Below are 26,676 nucleotides of genomic sequence, written 5' to 3'. Positions count from 1 at the left end.
TTCAGAGAGGAAGGGAGAGAGGGAGAGAAAGATCAATGATGAGAGAGAATCATTGATGGGCTGCCTCCTGATTAGTATTTTTTTAAAAAAGTGGTTTCCGGGGAGTAAAAGCAGAGGGTGGGTGGAAGGGAGCTATGAGGGGAAAAAGGAGAAACAATTGTAATAATCTGAGAAATAAAGATTTTTTTTAATGCAAAAAAAAAAAAGTGATTTCCGTTAAATGTAAGGAAAATTTAGGAGTCTGTGATTTAATTCCACTTGGAATTTAGAGAGTATGATCTTTTATTTAATCCAGCCTCTAGTTGTTGGATTGGATTAAATATCACTATCAGTTGCCAGCTATGATAAGAGATAAAACAAGGGATATTCTATAAATTTCTACTGCCTCATCTTTAGGAAGGCAAATCTAAAATAAAACAAAATAAATCAGGAAGACCCAGTACTGTCATAAATGTATTTTATTAAAATTCTAGTCACCTAAAATCAGTGATTTTCAGCTGGTGTGCCACAAGAATTTTTTTTTTTTAATTTATCTTATTGATTTTTTTATAGAGAGTAAGGGAGAGAGATAGAGAGCTAGAAACGTCGATGAGAAACATCGACCAGCTGCCTCTTGCACACCCCCAACTGGGGATGTGCCCGCAATCAACGTACATGCCCCTGACCGGAATCGAACCTGGGACCTTTCAGTCCACAGACCCATGCTCTACCACTGAGCCAAAACGGTTTTGGCAAGAATTTTTAAAATATTCTAGTCAGGAGCACTGACCTCTTTTCCCATATATTGCCAAATAAAATAATGACAACAGCCAACACAAAATAGCCGTTTGGTGTGAATGCTCCCCCCCTTTTTTAAAATTAAATCTTTATTGTTGAAAGAATTACATTTGTTCCATTTCCCCCATCTCCCAATTGATCCCTTCTATCCCGCCTGCCCGCCTTTACCTCCACTTCCAAGTCCCAGGCCTTCACCACCCTATTGTCTGTATCCATGGATTATGCATATATGCATGAAGTTCTTTGGTTGATCACTTCCCACAAACCCACACTTCCCTGTCTTCCCTCTGAGATTCCACCGTCTGTTCTATGCTTCTGTGTCCCTGGATCCATTTGTTCATCAGTTTATTTTGTTCATTAGATTCTAAATGAGTGAGATCATGTGATACTTGTCTTTCTCTGATTGGCTTATTTCACGTAGCATAATACTCTCCAGGTCCCTCATGCTGTCTCAAAGGCTAATGCTCTGCCTTGAACCATCAATATATAGGTCATATAATAGGGTTGCACTTTATTTGTCATGTTGCATAATAAGGCTGCATCTGATTAGTTCTGGGTACCAAAAAATCCTCATTTACAAGTAAATGCACCTGATTTTTGGATAGGTAATTACTATTACTATTTTTAAAAAATCAATCCAAATTATACCAGTTTTTTGTCAACTTGGCAAAAAATATAATAAATTCTTAGTAATTAGTTTATGTGTACCATGAAATGAAAAAGGTTGAAAATCACTGCCTTAAGTGACTGAAGATTTTGATATTCTATCAATAGGTGGTAGTAATAAGCCTAAATTATGTTGAGTGCACAAACATTTTCAAGGTTTTTCACTATCCTTAATTCACTGAGTAACTCCTATGGAGTAGGTCAGCATTATCCATATCACTAAAGAGAAATAGAAAAATAAATGACCTATGTCATCTGGCTAAGGACCAGAGATTACTTACGCTATCAGAGCCAGAGCCTTCTCCTAGTTCACTGGGTGAAAACTGCATCAGAAAGACAGGATTTAATTGGATGTAGAACAAAAAGGCAGAAGTTATTTTGATTAGCATATCAATATCTGACTTAAAGCTTAGCTACATCAAAGAAACAAAAAGCATAAAACAAGTTGAATTAACGGTAGCAAAAGAATCTGCCAAAGAATTTTTTAAATTTCAAAGATGGTTTTATTGATTTTGAAAAAAGAAAAGGGGAGAGAGAGGGAGAGAGAGGGAGAGAGGGGGGAGGGAGGGAGGGAGGAAAAGAGAGAAAGAAACATCGTTTTGCTACCTCCTGTACACTTCCCAACCAGCAATTGAACCCACAATCTGGATATGTGCCCTGACCAGGAATCAAACCAACCACCTTTTGGTGCACAGGATAATGCTCCAACAAATTGAGCTGCATCAGGCAGGGCAAAGCATTTCTTTTTTTACTACTTTATGTCATGAAAAACTTTAAAATGTCTTAGATCCTAGTCAGTTGTTCTATATTAAGGGTTGTTTTATTTAAAAATATAATCAGGCTAGACTTGCTTAAGGCAAACTCCCCTTATATCTGGGCCTAGAAACAAATGGACAAAAAACCTATTGGCATTTGAGTTAATAACTGAATTGTTAATTAATGATTTTTGAAGCAAACTCTAAAATTTAACATTTGGCACACACAACAAAATGGTGATTTATCCAATGCATACTGAGGTATCCTTGAGAAAGAAGCAGGACAGAGGTGATGACAGAATTTAGTGGTCAAGAATCACTAGAACAAAGTGGCAGTCAGCAAAAAGAATCAAACAATTGTCACAACCGTGGGATAAGTAGAAATGGACTATATCTTGTGTAGTATGGGATGAGAGGCTCAGGAAAGCCTGGCAGTGGGGTATCCACCACTGGCAATTATGTAGGGCTGTGTTTGAAGGTCAACCAAAGGGTGAGTTATGGAAGATCTTATTTACAAACACGAATCTTCCCTTCAAGTCATGATAATTTTTAGAAAACAGCTCTAAGCTCTCGTTCGAGATAAATTTCACAGTTAACAACAGTTACCTCAAAAAGAGAAGTATGAAGAGTAAGTAAAAATCCGGCTTCAGATTTACACCAGGAGTCTCCCTATAGCAATTGTGCAGAGGCTAATGGTTCTGAGAAAGATTTTAGTTACAAGGTATTCCATTCTCAGGGACCTGATCTGAGCAAAGTTGGCAAATGAAGGTAGTCAAGAACAAAGGGAGAGGACTCAGGATGGACTGAGTCTGGAACAACTCATTCTAACGGCCCATGGTTGGCATGACCACAGCAGGTGAGGAAAGAGTAGCATCTTCTTCTTTCCACTGAGAAGTGATGGTCTTTAGCTGAGTGTAGAATTGGATGCCCTAAAGAGAACAAAGGAAGAAATAGAGAAAGAGAGAATTAGCATATATTTGGGGGAGATTTCATGATTCCTCTTTTAATCAACGTTTGAATGAGGTGCTGCAAAGAACTACTCACTCTCCTACTTGAGGAATAGGTACAACTAAAATCCAATATATTGTTCATGTAAATTTTTCTAAAACATTTAGCATAATACTTGGCACATAATAAACAGTCAAACCTTAGTTATCATTATGCTGAAACTGGCCAATGTAATCTGTTAAATTTGTAGGTCATTCTGTTTCTAGAGCTGAATATCATGTGCTTTGATGTCTAAAGGCATGGGTCAAATCCTGCCTCTACTCCTTGTTGACTGTTGTTTAACCTTGGGCCTTATCTGTGACATAATGTTCACCTCACAGCAATGTGTGAGGGGAAAATTAAATGGCATTCAAATCTCTCCTCATGAAGAAGAGAAAGGAGCGAAAGAATGAAATCTATATTAGGCATTTCTGACAACTGTCAGTGATGAACAGCTATACTGAAGCAGTAAAACCCACAATATCTTATAAATCTAAAGTAAAATGTCTGATATACACATTCATTTCTAAATAATAACGTAAGGCAAAAAAGTTCAGCATATTTATTTTTATTTATTTATTTATTTATTTATTTAAATATATTTTATTGATTTTGTACAGAGAGGAAAGGAGAGAGATAGAGAGTTAGAAACATCGATGAGAGAGAGTCATCGATCGGCTGCCTCTTGCACACCCCCTACTGGGGATTTGCCCGCAACCAAGGTTCATGCCCTTGACCGGAATCGAACCCGGGACCCTTCAGTCCCCAAGCCGACGCTCTATCCATTGAGCAAACCGGTCTCGGCAGCATATTTAAGTCTTTATATCTACATGGTTTATTTTGTAAGTACAGGATTGAGCAAAAGAGAATAGACTAGACAGATCTAAGACCAAATTAATAGAAAGCTAAAAAGATATTATTGGAAAAAACACACTAGTTTGATTAAAATACTCTTCTAGAATTACTTGACGAAATCAGGGCCATGTTAATATATTGAAAACAACTTGAGAGATTATTATATACTTTCAACATAAGATACAACTAAAGTTTCTATTTTATTATGTAAGAACTAGAGACCTGGTGCACAAATTCATGCACATTGAAAGGAAATTAATTAGAAGAAATATTTTAGAGGCCAGAGAGGGACCGCAAGAGGTTGGCTCCAGGTGATGTCTGGCCAGGCCCGCCCAGTCCCAATCGGCTGGACCCCAGCAGCAAGCTAACCTACCAGTTGGAGTGTCTGCCCTCAGTAGCCAGTGCATGTCATAGCAACTGGTCAAGCGGTCAACTGAATGGTCGACTGATCAGTTGGATACTTAGCATATTAAGCGCATATATATACATATATATATATATATGAGGCCTGGTGCATAAATTTGTGCACTAGTGGGGTCCAGTAACCCACCCTAATGGGGGCCGATCAGGGGTGGGGCTGGCTGGGGCAATGGGTTGTGGTTGTTCCGGTTGTTCTACCATTCGGTTGCTGGGCTTTTATATAGGACTAGAGGCCCGGTGCACAAAAATTTGTGTACTCAGGGGTTCCCTCAGCCCGGCCTGCGCCCTCTAGTAGTCTGGGAACCGTTGGGAGATGTCCATCTTCTGGCTTAGGCCTGCTCCCCAAGTGATTGGGCTTAAGCTGGCAGTCAGACATCCCTCTGGCAGCCAGGGAGTCCTCGGGGGATGTCCGACTGATGGCTTGTCCCTAGGGAGCGGGCCTAAGCCATCAGTTGGACATCCTTAGTGCTATTGAGGAGGAGGGAGAGGCTCTTGCCACTACTGCTGCACTCGCAGCCATCAGCCCAGCTTGTGGCTGAGCAGAGCTCCCCCTGTGGGAGCACACTGACCATCAGGGGGCAGTTCCTGCATTGGACGTCTGCCCCTTGGTGGTCAGTGCATGTCATAGCGACCTGTCATTCTGGTCGTTCTGTTGTTAGGGTCAATTTGCATATTACCCTTTTATTATATAGGATGATACTTTTTAAAATGCAAATTAGCAATTTAATTACCTGAGGATTTTAGACTTCAAACTCTATGAGGTTAGTCTTTTCCTCCAAGAAGCCTCACTTACAGAGTAACTTATTAAGAAATTTTTGTTAATAGTATAAACTGGGTAAACTGGGTTAGTTTTATAAAAGCTGTCATTTTTGTCACAAACTATATAATAAGCCTCCAAATAATCAAATTTTTTTCTTAGCCAGTTAGCCACACTTTTATATTCTGCTATGTAAGTCCACTGTTAATTTTTTTTATTAACCTATAAAAGATCTGTATAGAAAAAAAATTAATTTATCACTGAATATTCCAGAATGGCTGAATTTCTATCGGACTATAAAGAACTTTCACTAACCCATTTGTTCAACATATGTTTGGGCACCTGCTTTGTGCCAGGTGCTGCAGATAAGTAAATAACTAAAGGGTAATGTGGCTTTCTTAACGTAGCTTAAAGATTCTTACAGGACTTGTCCCTGCCTATCTCTCTAACCTCATCTCTTACCCCATTGTCTTACTCATTCACTCCCTGTACTCCAGCCCATTTCTCCTGTTTGAATATGCCATGACTGTTTCTGCCTTAGGAAATATGCACCTCCTGAAGAATGTGATAACAGTGGTAACTTAATCCTCATAACCTCATAAAATATAGGTATTGCTATTTTCATTTTACAAATGAAGAAACCTGAGGCAAAGAGAAGGTATCCTCCAAGGTCACACAGTTAATAACTGGCCAAGCTGGGGTTTGAACCTAGGCAATTTGGTTCCAGATCTGTTTTTTTTTTCAGTGCTGTATTTATAGTGCCTAGAATAGTGCTTGGTACAAAGAGGGTGCTCAATGAAATTTTTTGTAAGTCAATAACCATTACAGGAAGAAATATGTGGAGTGGTGGGAGCACATGAGGGCATACTCAAATGAGCACTGAGGAAAGGGCTGATGGTGGTCAAGTGGTTTTCTGGAGGAGTCCATTCTTTAATGGAGACATGACAGGTGATTAAGTTAGATGAAAATGAGGAGGCAGAGGAAAGGGCATATACTAGTATAAAGGCTTGGACTTTCTTATGCTTTTTCCCTAAAACTTGGTTCTCTTTCAAATCTTTTGTAGGGGACTAAATGACAAGCAGTGATGAACAAAATATGACCTCACAGAGGCTGCTGGCAGACCCTTCCTTGCAGAATCCTTGTTCCTGAATATGTAAAAGTTTATTAGAGGAAAAGACATTTAAAAAAACTTTGTTACCTGTTTGCCATAGAAATTGGTGTCTCCCCTGAAGGAAGATCGAGAGCCAGTGAATGAGAACATTGGTAAAGGCACTGGAATGGGGACATTCACACCCACCTAAAGCAGAACAAATCCACGTCAGATATTAAGAAAACGACTCAAACAAAGGAACTCTCCATTTAGAAGCATAAATGTGTGGCATTAGAATCACTAAGTTTAAATATCCACCTTCCACCCTATATCCATCTCACTGAACTTTTATTCCTGAGGAAGAAAATGAGGTATTGTGGGAGATCAGAGCGGTAGCAACTGATCACTGTTTACCATCTCCCCAGCAAACAGTAAGTGGCTATAAGAATCTCCTAAAAATTCTTTTCACAAACCTGTCCAACATCCACCAAGTGGGAATATTTCCTAGCAGTGGCTCCATTGGTGGTGAAGATGGCAGTTCCATTTCCATAGGGGTTATCATTTACAATCTTGATGGCTTCATCCAAAGTATTTGTCTCCAGAACCACAAGAACAGGACCAAAAATCTCCTCTTTGTAACAAGTCATATTTGGCTGTCAGGAGTGATGCATCCAGAAAAGAAGTCAGTATTTTATGCTTATTTGTTAATTTAGAGCCCACTGTTTACACAGACAGCTTTCATGTTAGTAGTCACTTTTCATTTTAAAGCACTTACTTTTTTTCAAAGTGCTTTCTTGCTGTGTTCCATCTTCCAAGCTACCAATCTTATAAATAACTTCAAATTCCTATTAAGTACAATTACAATCCTTTGCTTTAAGCATTGTATTTTTAGGTCCCATGACCCATCACTAGCTTCCTCTTTTATACTTGTATAACCTGTTTATACAATTATTATGTTACTGAAAACTTACATGAACATTCATTTTTAAAGTAAATCAAATATATATTTAAAATACCATAGGAGATTTCTTTCTGTTTAAAGAAACCCTGTGTTAAGTTTTCTATAACATAAACAATCCATTCTCATTCATTCCTTTGTTTCCCAAATGAGTCTGCACATTTATATTTTTATCAGGTCACATTAAACATTAAAAACATTCTTTACCACTGTAGTTAGTCAGCTGTGTTTATTGTTTATAAATGGATATTTTATTCCATGGTTCTTTGGCAAGAGATTTCATAATTTTACTACATTTACATTCAACTTAATTATTCAGGATTATAGTAGGATTTGTGGGGACATATGTATTTCAAAAAAAGCCTCCTAACCTCAACTTAGCATTAATTTTAGTTGAAAAACATGTATAGTTTTGATAAATAAACATTTTTATTTGATAATAAGAATTATCTTCCTTTGCCGAAACCAGTTTGGCTCAGTGGTAGAGCGTCGGTCTGCGGACTGAAAGGTCCCGGGTTCGATTCCGGTCAAGGGCACGTACGTTGGTTGCGGACACATCCCCGGTAGGTGGTGTGCAAGAGGCAGCTGGTCGATGTTTCTCTCTCATCGACGTTTCTAGCTCTCTATCTCTCTCCCTTCCTCTCTGTAAAAAATCAATAAAATATATTTTAAAAAATTATCTTCCTTTTGTCACTTTCTGGTAAAGATGCAGCTAAATTTAGGGCACAAAGTACTCAATAAATATTGGTGGCTGATATAGCTGCAATAGCTATAAGGTAGGAGTAAGAAGGAATGGGAAAAAATTTAACACTAAACAAATAAGTACCAAGTATAAGATAGGGATTGACAAAATATGGCCATTGGGCCAAATATGGCATGCTGCCTGTTTTTGTACAGCCAACAAGCTAAGAATAATTTTTGTTGTTGTTATTATTAATCCTCACCCAAGGATATTTTTCCATTCATTTTTAGAGAGTGTGGAAAGGGAGGGAGTGGAGGGGAAGAGAGAGAAACATTGATGTGAGAGAGACACATTGCTAGGTTGCCTCCTGCATGTATCTGACTGGGCTTGGATGGACCTGCAACCCAGGTACCTGCAGGATTGGGAATTGAACCCATGACCCTTTGGTGCTCAGGCTGATGCTCTAACCACTTACCACACCAGCCATGGCTCTATATTTTTTTAATGGTTGAAAAAAACCAATCATGACATATAAAATTATTTGAAATTAAAATTTCATTGTCCATAAATAAAATTTTACTAGAACATAGCTTTACAATGATAATGGTTGTTTCATACTAATATGTCAAGAGTTGAGTAGTTGTGACAGAGATTGCATATCCCTGCAAAGCCAAAAATATTTACTATCCAGCCCTTTATGGAAAGTTTGCTGACTACTGGTAGAGATGAAAGAGATTAGGAGTGAGAAGGGAGGTTTATTCAGACTCTAGATAAAATAACTGAATAATTCTGGCATGAAATGAAGTCTCTAGTCATTAATTGTACTTTATTTATAAGTTAGAGGGATGAGCTTCCATAGCCTCTGAAGTGCCTTCAGCTCCCATATATGGGAAACAAATAATCCAGAGCTTTTTACCTTGACATTTGAGATGATGGTTGGTCCAACAAAGTTGCCATTTTCATAGCCTTTGACTTTAATGTTTCGACCATCAAGAAGGATGGAGGCCCCCTCCTTTGTTCCACTATCAATCAGATTACAGACACGCTCTTTGGCCTGAGGCGTGATCAGAGGGCCAAGATCAGCTCCAGGCTGGTCTCCTATAAACAACACAGAAGTGTTTAAGGTCTTCATTAACATAACTTATGACTGCCAACTAAAGATTAATCCAAACAGGTACAGTATGAAGAGAGGCAATGGTAAAAACGGATATGATTGCTCCCATTGGCCAAAGCCAAAGTTAAAACCAAGATCTTGGTGCCACAGATGCAAAGTCTAAAAGAATGAGGCAGATAACAGATTACCTGCATTGACTCTCAGGTTTTTGGCACGCTCCACCAGCTCTGGCAGCCACTTCTTAGCTTCTCCCACAAGGATGGCTGTTGAAAGAGCCATGCAGCGCTGACCAGCAGCTCCAAATGCTGCCCCAACCAGCTGGTTAAGTGTATTTTCCTTATTGGCATCTGGCATGACTACCCCATGGTTCTTGGCTCCCTAAGGAAATACAGAAAGCACATGAATCTTCCTTGACAAAATTATGCTAAAAATTATGCTATAATAAATCTCTGAAATCAATAAAATATATATATTTATATATCCTGTACATATATTTTTTAAAAAAAGGTAATTAAAGTCACTTAGAATAAACCTCATCACAATATTCATCATTAAAGGAAAGCTATTCAGGATTTCTTTACGAAAGCTATATGAGATTTCAAATGAAAATTTAAGGTAAGGACTAGAGAATTTATCCTTTGCCGCTTTGAGGATAGATTCATTATTTTGATATTGCTAAAGTCTTGGTAACATTGGGCAAGTCTCCAGATTACTCCCCCCCTTTTTTTTTCCAGTTGATAAGCTGATACATGTTTATTTAGATTTAAAAAAGAAGAAGAATCCCAATCATCACATTTAAGTCAAACTGATAAGCTAACACTGCATCCAGGAACCAGTGAGAACTACTTTCTCTTTCCTGTTAGGAAAGAATTTGTTGTCTGCTGGGGTTTCCAGTTACGTGAATAGCAGTGAAACAACTGCCAGTAAGAATGCCAGTAGCCAGCCGAAACCGGTTTGGCTCAGTGGATAGAGCGTAGGCCTGCGGACTAAAAGGTCTCGGGTTCGATTCTGGTCAAAGGCATGTACCTTGGTTGCGGGCACATCCCCAGTAGGGGGTGTGCAAGAGGCAGCTGATCGATGATTCTCTTTCATCGATGTTTCTAACTCTCTATCCCTCTCTCTTTCTCTCTGTGAAAAATCAATAAAATATATTTAAAAAAAAAAGAAGAAAAAAAAAGAATGCCAGTAGCCAGATGAAGCAAAATAGGAGGTAGCCATCTCCTGATAAACAAGTTCTGGAAAGAGGTTCCCAGACTGGCTTGCTTCTAGATACACAAGCCTCATGAACTTCTATGAAGGATACCATCTGGTCATTTCCACACATATGTTTTCAGATACAGTTATAATTGATTACATGGATAAATACCATGCCAGCTACTTAATTTTATTCCATTACACACGGTATACTGTGAACTGGGAGGAACTTAAATCAAACTGGCCAAAATACACTTGGCTATGAAAATAAGTATTATGAAGTTTCCAAACCTGTGCTCAAGTGGCTATTCTTTATGCAACATTAGTCAAAAAGTGAGAAAGTAGCAATTGGACTTTATATTTAGTATCAAGTATTTGACAAGGAACTAGTGAGCGAACAGCAAAACTATGCAATCAAGTAAACCACACATCTCGTATAGAGCTATGGGGCTCTTCTCAGCCTTAAATAGTCTGAACTCTTAGGGAAGAAGCAATTTGGACATTAGTAGTAGTTAGGATACGCCTTAAAAGAAGGAAAAGGTAAAAGGGCTAGAAAAGCGTGGTATGAAGGAAGAAACAGGGCCAAAACCAGAATTTGGCTGTTACTACCCTGTTTCCCAAAAAATAAGACAGTGTCTTATATTAATTTTTGCTCCCAAAGATGCGCTAGGTCTTATTTTCAGGGGATGTCTTATTTTTCCATGAAGAAGTATACGGTACACATTTATTGTTAAATGAAAATAAAGGAAATTTATTACCTGTATATAGTACGGTAGTACGGTAGTTGTCAACACAAACCAGACAAACTGTGAATCCTACAGTATCAAGAATTTACTCATTTATTCAATGACAATCATATCATCTTCTGGAACATCATCCTAACAATCCAATTCCTGAATTTCCTGGTGAATTTCTTGTGACTCCTGGGGGGGGGGGGGGGCTTATTTTTGGGGGGATGCCTTATATTTCACTCAGAAGGAAACCTGTAAGCAGGTCTTATTTTCGGAGGATGTCTTATTTTCGGGGAAACACAGTACTAAAGCCCAAAGAATATGAATAACATTTCCAGGGGAAAATGTGCCCCTGGGCACCCAAATTTGTTTATAAGATAAAAGGTAATTAGAGTTGCTCGGCCAGTGTGGCTCAGTGTGGGCTCAATCTCCAGTGGGGGGTGTGCAGGAGGCAGCTGATCTATGATTCTCTCTCACCATTGATGCTTCTATCTCTTTCTCCCTCTCCCTTCTTCTCTGAAATCAATAAAATATATATATTTAGTATGACAAGGAACTAGTGAGAGAACAGCAAAACTATGCAATCATGTAATTAAAGTCACTTAGAATAAACCTCGTCACAATATTCGTCATTAAAGGAAAGCTATTCAGGATGAAATGGGAATAAGGAAACATCTGGTTCTGGCCCCGTTTCTTCCTCCATACCATTGGCGTTAGAGTGGGAAGAGGGGCCCCTCTGCTGCAGGGCTGTGTCTAGGTAAACTTAATACATACAACAAAGTTGGAAAGAAAAAAGGAACAAAAAGTCACCATATTGGCTTGAACTCTCTTGCCATGTCTTGACCCTCTCTCGAAGATGTACTCTCCTGCCTGGTTGGATCCCACAAAGCTGATTGCTTTGATATCCGGATGATCACAAATAAAGTTCACAGCTTTAAGAGAAAATAAATAATCACCATAAAGGAACAAATGGCTGTAGGTTTCTCAACATAACAAATTTCCTCTTTCCCCACTGCTATGAGGGAGAAATTTTCATACTTTTTGTGTTTCAATTCTGTATTCCATTTTGAAGTTCTCTCTTTCTTTGTCCTCAGAATTCTTTAAACTATAAAGTCTATTTAACATCTTCCCTTTCATTATTTTTCTCATTTGCTATTCCAGAATTTCCACTTCTTACTCTGAAACCTACAACTCCTATTTTTCTTGAAAATAACAGCCCTTCAGAGCATCTGAGATCTTGCTTCTTGGCATTGTCCCCAGTTTGGGCTCAAACACACTCTTATAAAATTCACCAAAATAACAGCCCTTCAATACTCAACACTTCCGTTCTTTAAGAATATAATATTTCTTCAACTGTTATACATAACGGAACTCTCAGATACTGTTGTGTCCTTATGTGAGAGACGATATAGCATAGTGCACTCATGTGCTGCTTAACAACGGGAGAAAAATTCTGAGAAATTCATCATTAAGCAATTTTGTCATTGTGCAAACATCCTAGCATGCACTTACACAAACCTAGATGGTATAGCCTGTTGTTCATAGGCTACAAACCTGTACAGCATGCTTCTATATTAAAATATGAGATTAAATTAAACACGAGAAAATGATGCAATCAACAGGTGCAGTAAACGTGAGATGTATAAGCTGCTGCCAGCATAATACGACATATTATTTTTCAGCAAACTTATTTTTTAAGTAGAAAGAGTACACTCTAAAATACCAGAGAATATCAAAGTAAGTACACAAATCAGTTATATAGTCATTTATTATCATTAAGTAATAGGTATTGTACATCATTGCATATGCTATATTTTTCTATACCAGCATCACCACAAACGTGTGAGTAATGCATTGCACTACAATGTTGCTATGGCTACAATGTCACTAGGTGATATGAATTTTTCAACTCTATAATCTTTTTGGACCACTGTTGTATATGCAGTCTGTTGTTGATCAAAACATCATTATGCGCCACAGGACTATATTTAAAAGTAAAAACCAGGTTCAGCCTTCCTGGATATATACATCTTGGCTCTGATAGGTTTTAGCAGTGTGATTTTGGGCAAATTACTTAATTTCATTATGCCTCAATTTTCTTACCTGTAAAATGGAAAAATGGCATCTATCTAAATGGGTTCTTACAAAGATTAAATGAAATAATCTATGAAAGATACTAGGAACAGTGCCTGAAACACAGAAGCACTTTTTAAGTAGTAGCTATTTTATATGAATTAGAATTCTTTAGTCTCTCTGAGGTCTGTAAAGTGAGTCTCTGAGTTAAAAATCATCATAAATTATCGCAATATTAAAGTGAAAACTTTTTCTTTAATCTTATCTGTGTCTTGCACTAATCCATATTTCTTTGTCCCAACGTATTTTGTAGGGCAAGAAGCACTGCTACTCCCTAGTTAGTTAGTTACCTGAGCACACAGAGAGCAAAATAGTTAACAAATATTACCTTCAAACAGGGAGGTAACTTAGTAAATCCCTTCATCCCTAGGTTCCTCATTCTAGAACACCCATCACCACTCAACACCTTGATATTTGGGAAGCCAGATTAAGTGCCATGTACTGAAAGGCAGTTACCTTCATGTTGTCCATGGATGATGTTCAGTGTCCCATCAGGGGCACCAGAATCCTGGAGCAACTTAGCAAGAAGCATAGTTGCTCCAGGGACTCTCTCTGATGGTTTCATTAGGAAGGTGTTTCCACACACCATGGCCATGGGAAACATCCAGAGGGGGATCATGGCAGGAAAATTGAATGGAGCAATGCCTGCACACACGCCCAGAGGCAGACGGTAGGAATAAAGGTCCATGTCTTTGGTGATGGATGGCATGGTCTCTCCCAGCAGGAGGGAGGTCACGCTACAGGCATGCTCAACCACCTCTGCAACAGAGAAGAAGCAGTCAGGTCAGCAGCTGTCCACACGGTACACTACTTGGCTTTGTCATGCTCCGGTAAGCCCTGAGGGCAGGGAGTGGCTCAGGCCAATGACAGGGAACAAACACTGACTTGACCTTCCATGAGAGAAGGGCTTGTGCAAAATGAGATTCTCTAAATGGGAAAAAGACAGTGAAATGTACATATCTACTGGAAGATCAGTTAAGTAAAACACAAAATGAAGTAAGCCAATTTCATAGATTGCTGTGAAATTTCCACAAGTATTAAAAAACATGGGATAACAAAATCAACATAAAGGAAGAAGCAATCCCTCATTAAGGGATCTTTGCCTCCCATTTTCCTTTGCTCCTTTCCCAAATGTCCCTGAAGCTCCCCATGAGGGACACCCTGCTTACGAAGGCCTCGAAACACATCTCCTTCAGCATCGGCTAGGGTCTTCCCTTGTTCCAGAGTGATTAACCTGGCAATTTCTTTCTGGAGAGAAAACACACAAATAGAAACCAATGTAAGGATGTGTCTCCTTTTAGTTCTCAGGTAGCAAAGGAAAGACAAAACTGGGAGAAATAATATGAGAAAGAGAACCATGATCTACGTCTCTCTGGACTGGACAGTGAGGGAGTGCAGCTAAAAGGGCCTCTGTGGGTGTGACAAGTCTGCTGTAGACAACAGTTTGGAAAACGGTGTCATTCAGATTTCTTACCAAGTTTTCTTTAATAAGTTGTTGATAGCGAAGCAGAACCTGCTGACGGCTTAATACTGAAGTGTCTGCCCATGCGGGAAAAGAACGTTTGCAGGAGGCAACAGCAGCATCCATTTCAGCCTTGGTGGCCAGAGGGACCCGACCAATGACCTCATTGGTGGCCTGATGGGAAAAAGCAGCACATCATCCTTTGCCCCTGCCTCGCCTTCTTCATTTTTCATGGCTACAAAGGCAACACTATGTGCTTCACCATAGACACCCAAGTCCCCTCTTTCCCACCATGTTCCCAGAATTCGAGGCTAGTCAGTTTAAGCAGCTTTGCTTACTGGGTTGTGGATGTCGATCCATTTGTCACTTTTGGATTCAACAAATTTCCCATCAATGAAGAGCTTTACAGTTGGCTGAAAAAACAACAATAACACACACAAAATGCTATATTAGTTAATTGTTTTACTTTTCTCTCTCACTATCACAAAGAGGAAGGAACTTGGCTTGATAAGGAATCTACTGCTCTCTAGAAATGTTGCCGTTTGCAAAGCAATACACAATAAACTTGTTTATAGTGTTTGTTAAGATGTGGCAGAGTCTCTGAAAACTGGGACCTCTCTGAAAATGGGAAATTCCCCGTTAATCACACAGTGGAACTTCCTGAGTAAACACATGTCACTGTAAAGCTTACACTAAAAAAGCAGCAGACTGTGTGTTAACAAAGATTAGCTATTGTGACTTCTTGGTCCAGCTGATGTTCTGTTACATTTGCATGATAATGTCTTATCTTTATGATCAAAATATATGTATATTTTTAATCCTCACCCAAGGATATTTTTCCATTGATCATTTAGAGAGAGTGGAAGAGGGAAAGACTGAGAGAAACATTGGTGTAAGAAAAACACATCAATTGGCTGCCTCCTGCATGCTCCCTGACCAGGGCTGGGAGGTGCCTGGGCTGGGGAGGAGCCTGCAACCAACGTAAGTACTCTTGACTGGAATCGAACCCAGGACCTTTTGGTCCACAGGCCGACCTCTATCCACTGAACCAAACCAGCTAGAGCGATGATCAAAATATTTTTTAAATGTATTTATCTGTGATTTTTTTTTTTTTTTTTTTTTTTTTTTTTTCTGAGAAGCTTAGTTTTGTTAAATTTTCATAAGGGTCTGTGGACCAAAATAGGTGAAGAGTGACTGTGCTACAGTGTGTGCATGCTTTATATAGAAAGTATTTTGAGCACCAGTCCTATTTATTAGATTTTAGGTACAACATATCGCTGACAGACACAAAGTCTGTAAAAACAACTCTAAAGGTTGTCAAGAAGTACAAATCAGCCGAAACCAGTTTGGCTCAGTGGATAGAGCGTCGGTCTGCAGACTAAAAGGTCCCAGGTTCGATTCTGGTCAAGGGCATGTACATTGGTTGCGGGCACATCCCCAGTAGTGGGTGTGCAAAAGGCAGCTAATCGATGATTCTCTCTCATCGATGTTTCTAATTATCTATTCCTCTCCCTTCCTCTCTGTAAAAAAATTTAAAAAAAATAAATATATACATATATATATATATATATATATATATATATATATATATATATATGAAACCAAGACAGAAAGTTTCACATACACTGATCACAGTTACATAAAGAAGATAAATTTTGAGGAACACCCCAAAATTATACTGAATTCCTTCTCAGAAGTCAAGTTTTCATGCCAAATAAACTCACCGCTGAAGAAGAGAAGGAGGATGCTGAATACCAAGTGGAGTTCACCTTGGAAGAAACCTGTGAGGTAAAAGAATTATTTTTATAAATGAGAGCAGGAAATTACTAAAAATGTAGTAAATGGCTACTATATGTTTAATATTATACTACCGTGTTTCCCCGAAAATAAGGCATCCTCCGAAAATAAGACCTAGTGCATGGAAAGATAAGACATCCCCTGAAAATAAGACCTAGCGCAACTTTGGGAGAAAAAATTAATATAAGACACTGTCTTATTTTCGGGGAAATGGTAGTATTATGGATATATAAAAAAAGGATTTGATGTTTGTTGTTCTCAAGGGTCATATAAATTTGAGAAGACATGAGACTGAGATACATACAGCTAGTTGAGAAAACAAAAAGCTATGATGATTGTGTCCTCAATTTCTGGACAGTATTGATTTTAAAAAATGATTTTTGCCCACCCAGGTTGCTCAGTCGGTTGAGCATTGTCCCCGGGCACATACCTAGGTAGCAAGTTCAACCCCTGGTGGGGGTGCCTATGGCAGGCAACCAATTGATGTTTCTTTTGCACATCGATGTCTGTCTCTTTCTATTTCCCTTCCTCTCTCTAAAACCAATTAAAAATATTTTTTTCTTTCATTAGTCCATATTTTCCTAATTTTTGGTCTGGAAAATGTAGTCACCATAAATTAAACAATATGAAAACACTTAGCATGGTATCCAACACAACAGGTGTTGAATGTAAGACAGTATATAACCAAGTATCAAATATAATATGCCCATACAAATACTTAAACACAAATGTTCAGAGCAACTTTATTTATAATAGCCCAAAACTTCAAAATATACCAAATGTCTACCATTGGATGGGCGAGTAGAGGAACTAATGTGATATATCCAATAAAAAAAGGATGAAACAACATGAATAATTATAGTAATTATATTGAGTAAAAGAAGTCATACATAAAAAAGAGTACATACTGGATTTATCATTTATATAAAACTAGAAAATTCAAACTAATCTGTAGTGTCAGAAAGTACATCAGTGGTTACCTAAAGATGATGTGGGAGGTGGAGAGTAGAGGGTAAAGGGTAACTTTTGGGGATATGATATAATCATTATCTTGATTGTGATGTTTTCATAAGTGTATACAAAGATTAAAACTTATCAAATTATTCACTTTAAACATATACAGTTTATATAAACTTTATTTCAATAAAGCTATTTTTAAAAATGCCACATGTACCTTAGAGATTATGATTAGAATACTGGGAGGGGGATCAGTTACAATAAAATAATTCTCTAAATCAAGCATGTCAAACTTGCGGCCCACAACAAATATTTTTGCGACCCAGCCAATATAATGGTATATAAGAAACATTTAAATAAAATTTCATAATTTAATTTTTATAATATCCTGTTTATGTAACTAGAGGTCCGGTGCATGGATTAGTGCACACTGCAAGTAAATTAATTAGAAGGTGGTTGGCGGGGTGGGACTGGACAAGATGGGCTGGACACGCCCTGGAGCCAACCTCCTGTGGTCCCTCCCTGGCCAGTTGCACCTGGAGCAGTGCTGGGGCTCAAAGGGCATATGCGGAGTGAGTGGGATCCCTACAGCAGGTGGGGTCCCTCGGCCTGGCCTTCGGAGATAGGGCCAAAACCAGCAGTCCAGACATTCCCTGAGGAGTCCTGGAGTGGGAGAAGCCACTCTGCAAAGTTGCTGTAGCTCAGCAGCTCCTGCATCAAGCGTCTGCCCCCTGGTGGTCAGTGCACATCATAGGTACTGACCAGATCACCCGGTAGCTTAGCCTTTTATATAATTAATAATGAACTACAACATTCACTAATGACTTATTACTATAATCGTGTTGCATTCATTTCCCTTATGCGCCTTATTGTAGGTGCACCATTTCTCTCCACTAATACTAGCAGCAAGTATTTTAGTAGCCGACTGCCATGTCATTAGTCTTGTACTAACTTATTTGTTGTGTGCAATAGGAAATATTTTGCTTTTGGAGAACAAGAAAAATAGGTTTATTTATATTGTGCTTATTAATTTGTGCAGTTATTCAGTGTCTGGTAGGTTAATGTTCAAAAAAATATTAATTTTTATTAAAATGTTCTATTATTTTATCTTAATGATTACCAATTTATATCAGCCCTTTATATTCAGCATGTCTCTATAAAAATAAACATTTCTATGAAATGTTTAAAAATCTACATTTCTATGACAATTAAAGCTTTATTTTTTGGGGGTCCACATACATAAACTTAAACCTTGTTTATTCAGCCCATATTAGCCTTTGAGTTTGACATGCTTGCTCTAAATAAATAGTTCATATACATATATGTTACAGAAGTTGATTTAATAAATATTAGTCTAATCAAAGTGAGCAATATGAAATACCTGGGACTGGAATATAGTAACCTATTATCTTGTCAGGATGTTAACCAAAGGTTTAGAGCTGCATGAAGTGTAAGAATTTGTGCATCTGTAGCCCTGTCCAATCCAGAAAGATCCTTTGGACCAGCAGACAAACCCAAATGCCTATTCTGCTTCTTCCTCTATTCCTCACAAAAGCTATTTCTAACCACCAGCACTTTTCTGGAGCACACCATGTCTTATTTATAGACATATTCCCAATACTAATGTGATACATAGTAGGTGTTCAATAAATATCTATTGGACAAAAGAAAGATGCACTGGGCTAGACTACCCCACTCCAGATTAGTTTAGTGGTTCCTTTTTTTGTACTCCTATAGCAGCCAATATTCCCCCTCTCAGGTTTAATTGTCTCTGTTGTAACTGCCTAATTACTTGTTACCCAAAAGATTGTAAGTTACATTAAGGTAGGCTTGTTTACTTGCTTTAAAAATATTTGTATTGACCTAACTCGTTTGGCTCAGTGGATAAGAGCGTTAGCCCTCGGACTGAAGGATCCTGGGTTCGATTCCAATCAAGGCATGTACCTGTTGCTTTACAGAGTTACTGTGATCAAGATTGTACAGATATGAAAAATAGTTGGTGTTCAATAAATGTCATTATTATTTTATTATTATAAATACTTACTTGATCTCACTCCTTGCTATTTAAAAACTTATCAATTCTCTTAAAACTTCCAACTCTGCTACTTCCTTTCTTACTCTCAGGAGCTGACTTTGCTTTCCTAAATTTCAGAGGAAACAGAAACCATGAGATGAGAATTTCCTACTAGCAAATCTATTGTACAAAACCGACCTGCAATTATACCCATCTTTTTTCCTTCCTCCTCTTATAATGGAGAAGGTAGCTAGCAAGCTCTGTGAGAACAAAGTGACTGGGAGACAGAGTCTGTCCTCCAGTCTAAGGCTAATCCATGCACCTGTGTCTGAAGCCAACCTTTATTGCTGCCTCTTTTAAAAAATATGTACAATACAATACTTGTATTGTCCTAGCAGGTTTGGTTCAGTAGAGCATCAGCCTACAGACTGAAGGGTCCTGGGTTTGATTCTGGTCAAGGGCATGTACCAGTTGCAAGCTTGATAGTTGGCCCTGGTGGAGATGCATGTGGAAGGCAACCAATCAACGTGTCTCTCTCTCAGATCAATGTTTTTCTCTGTCTCTCCCCCTCCTTTCTACTCTCTCTAAAAATGAATGGAAAAATATCCTTGGGTGAGGATTAACAACAAAACAAAAAATATATTTTTTAATGGATTTTTCGAGAGAGAGGAAGGGAGAGGGAGAGAAAGAAACACTGATGTGAGATCAAAACATTAATCAGCAGGCTCTGCAAAGCCAGCACTGTCCTATAGAACCCGTTAGTGCAAGCATGTCAAACTCAAAGGCTAACACGGGCCAAATAAACAAGGTTTAAGTTTATATCAGCTGCAAAAAACCAAAAACTTCAATTTTCATAGAAATGTAGGTTTATTTCTATAGAGACAGGCTGAATACAAAGGACTGATATAAATTGGTCATCGTTATAATAAAAGAATATTTCAATAAAAATTAATATATTTTTTTCTTGAACGTTAACTTACCAGACACTGAATAATTGCACAAATAAGCGTAACACAAATAAACCTATTTTTCTTGTTCTCCAAAAGCAAAATATTTCCTGTTGCACACACCAAACAAATCAGTGCAAGACTAATGACATGGCAATTGCCTGCTAAAATGTTCGATGCTAGTATCAGTGGAAATGGTGCACCTGTGGGTAAGGTGCGTAAGGAAAGGTTATGCAACACGATTATAGTAATCAGTCATAGTTGTAGTTGGTTATTAATAATTATGTATACAGGATATTATAAAAATTAAGTTACAAAATTTTATTAAAACGTTACTTACATACCGCTATATTGGCTGGGCTGCAAAAATATTGTGGGCTGCAAATTTGACATGCTTGCTTTAGTGCCTGCCACACGGCACAAAGGATATCCTTACCCTCTTCCAGGCACCCAATAGGAGCCTCAGATATAAGTTCCCTTAATAAACTTTATGTAATAAGGGAATTGTCAGCCTTTCTTTGTTCTCTAGGAAATTTTATATAATCCATAGTAGTCACACCCTCTTTCCTGAACCCCTTTCACTTGTCTTCTGTGACACCCTGGTATCTCTTCTTTCTCTTGGGCTATATCTCTGCCTTCTTTGCTAGTTCATTCTCCTCTGCCTGGCCACTGTGCATTGGGTCTTAGGGCCATCTTTTCTTCTCATTCTGCATACTCTCCTTGAGTGATTTTATCACCTCCTGTGGCTTAAATACTTAGGTTCTGGTGATGCCCAAATTTGTAGTTCCTAGCCATTATCTTCCTCTGTGAGTAATATCCACATACCTGTCTTTGCTCTATCTCTACTTGTTATTTCGGTACAGGTTGAAAAAAGCTGAATTCATCTTCTTCCCACCAACCTTTCTGCTTCCTATAGTCCACCTTGCAATGAACTACTTACTATTCACCTAGCTGCCCAACCAGAAACCTGAATGTCATCCCAACTCCTCCTCTTCTTTTCACAGTGAATAAAATAAGTCCAGGCAATTTGTTCTCCCAGAAATCTTTGAATACACCCCTTTTCCTTTGCCCCTCCTACCATCACCCATACCATCACTGTCTCTAACCTGGATTTCAATCTTAAATCTTGTAAACCTAGTTTCCATCCCGTAGCCAGAGGGTCTTTGTAAAACACAAATCTGGTTAGATCACCCTTTTGTTTAAAACCCTCCCATGGCTTCCCACTGCCCTTGGGAATAAGACTAATCTTGATGTTGCTGAGAAGTCTCTACAAAGTATCTTTACTTCTCTAGTTTTACAGGTTCCACTGTGCTCTGTTCCTGCCATTTGGAACATGTTTTGAGCTCTCTTTGTTCTTGCACAGGCTATTGCTTCTTGCATGAAATTTCTTCATTCCCTTTGCTTGACTCATTCCTACTTTCTTCTCTACTTAGCCATCGCTTTGGATCAGTTTTGTAGGTATGCTAGTAGGATGTTTTCACATAATGGTTTCTGTTTCCTCTGAGGTAGAAGAAACAAGGTTAACTTCTGAGACTGAGAGAAGTAGCAGACTAGGAAGTTTTCTTTTCAAATGTTTTTATTGATTTTGAGAGAGAGAGGCAGGGAGAGGGAGCAAGAAATCTCGATTGGCTGTCTCCAGCATGCCCCCTACCGGGGATTGAACCTGCATGTGCCCTGATTAGGAGTGGAGCCAGCAACTTTTCCGTGCATGGGATGACAGCCAACCAACTGAGCCATACTGGCCAGAGCATTACTTAGAAGTTTTTGAGTCTTAATCTCAGGTCTAGGCTAAGTACCTAATTGTAGAGTTCATAAAACACCTGAATTCCTTTATTTCTCATGTCGTATTGTGGAATAATATCTTAATTATTAAGTCTCTCTCCCCTTAGATCACTAGATTGTATCCTCTGCCCCTTGCACTGTTCTGGAATAGAATGAGTGCTCAATGATATTTTGCATAATGAAAGAATGAGTATACACCAAGCAAACGCTTGATACTAATTTTGTTTCATGTATACTCTCTTATAGGGCAGAAAATGCATGGATCAGCCAACCTTAACATTCTAGGTGACTTAATTTTATTTTTTTCTCTTGCACACAGCCTCCCTGCTGTGAAGAAGGCATAAAAGGCATTGCATTTGGTATAATAAATCACATAGCCCTGGCTGGTTTGGCTCCGTGGATAAAGCATTGCTCTGCGAACTGAAGGATTGATTCCGATCAGGGGCATATGCCTGGGTTGAGAGCTCGGTCCCCAGCAATGGGGGAGAGAAGAGAAGGAGGGAAGGAGGGGTGAGGGAGACAGCCAATTGATGATTCTCTCTCATCCTTGATATTTCTGTCTTTCTCTCCCTCTCCCTTCCTCTCTGAACTCAATATATTAAAAAAACAAAAAACAAAAAACAAAAACAGCCCTAACCAGTTTGGCTCAGTGGATAGAGTTGGCCTGCAGACTTAGAGGTCCAGGGTTTGATTCTGGTCAAGGGCATGTACCTGGTTGAGGGCACATCCCCAGTGGGAGGTGTGCGGGTGACAGCTGATCAATGTTTCTCTCTCATCGATATTTCTGGCTCTCTATCCCTCTCCCTTCCTCTCTGTAAAGAATCAATAAAATATATTAAACACACACACACACACACACACACACACAAAAAAAATATATTACATATTTTTTTGTAATATTAATTACAAAATTACAGGTAAGATCTCCTATAGTTTCTTCATTTCCTGAGAAACAATCATTAGCACTGTTGCTGAAGAAACTACCTTAAGTCCACTCACACCAAATTTCTTGTTCTTTGTTTATTTTTTACTTGATATTTGCTTTACCAGGGACTCCCTTCTCCCCTTGGCCCGCTAGTCTTGCAAGACTCAAGCCCAGAGCCTTGGAAACTTTTGGAAACTTTCCTTGAACTGCACAGGTTCGAGAACTCTTTCCATAAGTTCCTGTAGTACTCTGTGCACTCCTATTATTTAGCAGTTATTGTTGCATTACAACAGGGAAGCTTTCAGTGAGTATTTTATTTACCTCTCCTTTCCCAAAGCCTGGGGAGAGTGCCTGACACAGGAAAATGTGCCAAGACTTAAGTCCTGAATTTAGTTACTAGTTGGGAAACCTTGGATGACTTCAGCCATAAGTGTCAGGTAACTTACTTCGTTATATTCATTAATCTTCACAAACATTCTCTCCCCCCCTCCCCCCAATTTTTAAAAACTAGAAATGGTGGAGTTGGGATAGAATCTCAGTATAATTGTGAAGCCTGTGTTTTGTTTTTTTTAAATCCTCACCTTAGGATATGTTTTTATTGATTTTTTTATAGAGAGATGAATGAATTGAGAAAAAGAGGGAAAACATGGATGAGGGAGAGAAACACCAATCAGTTGCCTCTGGCATGGGCCCTGACCGGGGATCGAACCCATAACCTAGCACTGTGCCCTGACTGGAATCGAACCCGCAACTAACTGAGACACCCAGCTAAGGCTGTGCTTTTTTTTTTTTTTACTACATTACTGAGGCAAATCACTGAGGTCTTTAAGACTGGTTTGCTGAATGGGATTCATAATACCACAAGAAGCAGAAGTTCTAAATTTTACTAACAACAATAACAGAGATGTTATGCTGAATATGTACTTAAATAACTGAAAATATGAACTCTCTCTTTTACACGTCAGTTTAATAGTCCTCTAATTTTTTTTTAATCCTCACTTGAGGCTATTTTTCCATTGATTTTTGGAGTGGAAGAGAGCGGGAAAGACAGAGAGAAATATAGATGTGAGAGAAATACATTGACTGGTTGCCTCTTGCATGAGCCCCAAACAGGACTTGGCTGGGGAGGAGCCTGTAACCGAGGTACATGTCCTTGACTGGAATCAACCTGGGACCCTTAAGTCCACAGGCCAATGCTCTATCCACTGAGCCAAACTGGCTAGGGCTATAGTCTTCTAATGTTCATGACTGCCGGAATCTAGGCTGCTCTTTATCAAAGTTTCATGTTACAGTAACTACTAGTTAGCTAAGGACTACTATTTCTGTTCTAAACTCAGAAGTTTCTCCAAATGACTAAGGAAATAGTGTATTTCCAAAATTCCACACCTCTCATGCCCTCCTCCTCCCCTCCCTAAACAGCTGTATAAAAGAAGTACCTATACCGCCTTTTGGTGCGAACTTCCCTGGCCCACTCTGGGGAGCGCAGATTAAAACCTCCTCCCTTTTAATCGCCTGGATTCCGTGCCTTGTTTCTGCATCGCAAACCTCTCAGCTGGGACCTTACAGTACCCTCTTAAGAATCTTTCTCTATTTTTTTTTTTAATCCTCACCCATGGACATTTTTCCCATTGATTTCTAGAGAAAATGGAAAGGAGGGAGGAGGGGAGAGAGAGAGAGAGAGAGAGAAAGAGAGAGAGAGAGAGAGAGAGAGAGAGAGAGAGAGAGAGAGAGAGAGAGAGAGAAACAATGACGAGAGAGACACATTGATTGGTTGTGCCCTTTACAGGGAATCGAACTCGAAGCCCTTCAGTCCCAGGGCTGAAGCTCTAATCACTGAGCAGCTGTTTAGGGCTAAGAGGCTCTTCTTAATGATTCATTGTGATTGAAGGGAGGAGAAGGAGGCAAAGGAAAAAAGTAAATTTCATTAAAAGATTTCAAGGAGCCGAAACCGGTTTGGCTCAGTGGTAGAGCGTCAGTCTGCGGACTGAAAGGTCGCAGGTTCGATTCCGGTCAGGGGCATGTATGTTGGTTGCGGGCACATCCCCGGTAGGGGGTGTGGAAGAGGCAGCTGGTCGGTGTTTCTCTCTCATCGACATTTCTAGCTCTCTCTCTCCCTTCCTCTCTGTAAAAAATCAATAAAATACATTAAAAAAAAAAAAAGGTTTCAAGGAGAACTGGAAAACACAGGGTGGAAATTTCCCTTTCCTACTACTAAAAAAGGATACTAGAAAAACAAACAAACAAACAAAAAACAACAACACTTGGATCACAGTAAAAATATACAAGTGAAGCTAGGTCATCTGACAAACCCTCCCAATCCATTCTCCACAATTTCCCATTAAATAGCATACTGAAACATAAACCTTTGCTGACTCTGGTAAGAATCTTAAAAATGATTAAGTTTCTGCAGTAGGATTCACTAAAAAGTGGTAAATACCAAGATTATGTAAAATGCCAGTAATATAAAGGAACAAATCCCCAGACTGGAGGTGATGAGTAAGAGAGGGGGCAATGTTGTCTGCAGTAAATCTTGCCTCGTATTCTAAGCCCTTGCTACGCTACGAACAAGAAGGGAAAGGCTATGAAGAGAGTTGGAGGTCACAGGCCTCAGGCATGAGTTCCTGAAGCTCTACCACCTCTCAGGCTGGCTTCCTAGGACCACGTCCCTCCCACCCTTCCCCCCCAAACCCCAGTCCCACTACATGCTGAGGGTGCACTGGCCCCCTAAAAACTGACTTAGGAGCAGGAACTTGGAACTTACACTTCGAGTGTTCCTTAGCTCCCGTTTTCCCTCACCTGTTTCAGAGATGTTTAGTCCCTTGCACGTGCTTGGGACAAACAGTAGCATAAATGTGTTCTTATTTACCGCCAATAGGAACACTGTAACTCTGCTGAAAAGTTTTTAACAAAGTCTTGGCAAGCAAGGGGACGGCCCAGGGCTATGGAAAAGCAAATGGCCACAGCTGGGGAAAACAGCAAATGGCTGCTTTGGGGGGAAACCTAGTAAGGTGTACACTTCCAGAAGCAGATTCAAAGTTCACCCACTGACCCTCGCCCCTCACTGCCTCCTCCTCCCTACCCCCTGGAGCTCGGATTGTAGACAGGGAAGCAGGGTGGGGGAAGGAAACAATCTGGACGCTCCGGGAAGGTGAAAACGCTTTTTTAAAAAAAGGTGACCAGAGGGGAGTTTCCTGGGAGCGAGGTGGCAGGTACAGAGGTGAAGGGGAACGCATGTGAGAGGACCAAGGAGAGGTGAGTGCAAGAGAGTGTGACAGCAGCAATGGGGCACGGTTGGAGGAGAGCGGGCCAGAGCTGCACCAGGGGAGGCTCAAACGTGCAAGAGTGGGAGGGGCAGGAGCGATCGTCTGGGGCTGGATCCTACGAGGACGGACCCGTAGCGCGGGGGTGGGGGGACAGGGCCGGACAGGTCTTGTGGGAACAGCAGGGTCGGCCAGGACGGGGCTGACTCAGAGAGCGGACGGAAATGACCCAACTCCTAGCTTCACGACCCCGCGGTCCGCCCACCCTCACTCGCCTGCAGGATCCGAGCCCGCACAGCCGCCGCCGCCACTACCGCCGCCATGGTTCCCGGTGCCTCTACTCCCCGTGACTCCCCTAGCAGACCTGCAGCTGCCAGACTTCGCCCTTCATCCTGCCGCGCCTCTTCATTGGT

The 26,676-nt window shown here is 39.7% G+C and overlaps 1 protein-coding gene across 2 annotated transcripts; it reads right to left on the bottom strand.

Moving 5' to 3' along the window:
• Positions 1-203: 203 nt before the first annotated feature.
• On the bottom strand, positions 204-26,676 carry ALDH6A1 (aldehyde dehydrogenase 6 family member A1). Of its 2 annotated transcripts, XM_084893111.1 has the most exons (13): positions 26,539-26,676; positions 19,380-19,476; positions 16,306-16,362; positions 14,920-14,994; positions 14,594-14,755; positions 14,289-14,367; positions 13,576-13,878; positions 11,797-11,918; positions 9,250-9,439; positions 8,864-9,045; positions 6,781-6,960; positions 6,416-6,514; positions 204-3,127 (listed from the first exon to the last, which is right to left on the bottom strand). In XM_084893111.1, the coding sequence occupies exons 5-13, from the start codon at positions 14,705-14,707 to the stop codon at positions 3,023-3,025; spliced, it is 1,374 nt and encodes a 457-aa protein (XP_084749237.1). In that variant the 5' UTR covers positions 14,708-14,755; positions 14,920-14,994; positions 16,306-16,362; positions 19,380-19,476; positions 26,539-26,676; the 3' UTR covers positions 204-3,022. The 2 variants fall into 2 exon arrangements, with proteins under 2 accessions (XP_084749237.1, XP_084749236.1); XM_084893110.1 differs by lacking the exon at positions 19,380-19,476 and having other exon boundaries at positions 26,539-26,670.

Source organism: Pipistrellus hanaki (genome assembly GCF_964339955.1).
Source record: "Pipistrellus hanaki genome assembly, chromosome: 1".
NCBI classification, from domain to species: domain Eukaryota; kingdom Metazoa; phylum Chordata; class Mammalia; order Chiroptera; family Vespertilionidae; genus Pipistrellus; species Pipistrellus hanaki.
Note: the sequence above shows the minus strand (reverse complement) of the source record. Positions and strands in the feature narration are given on the sequence as shown.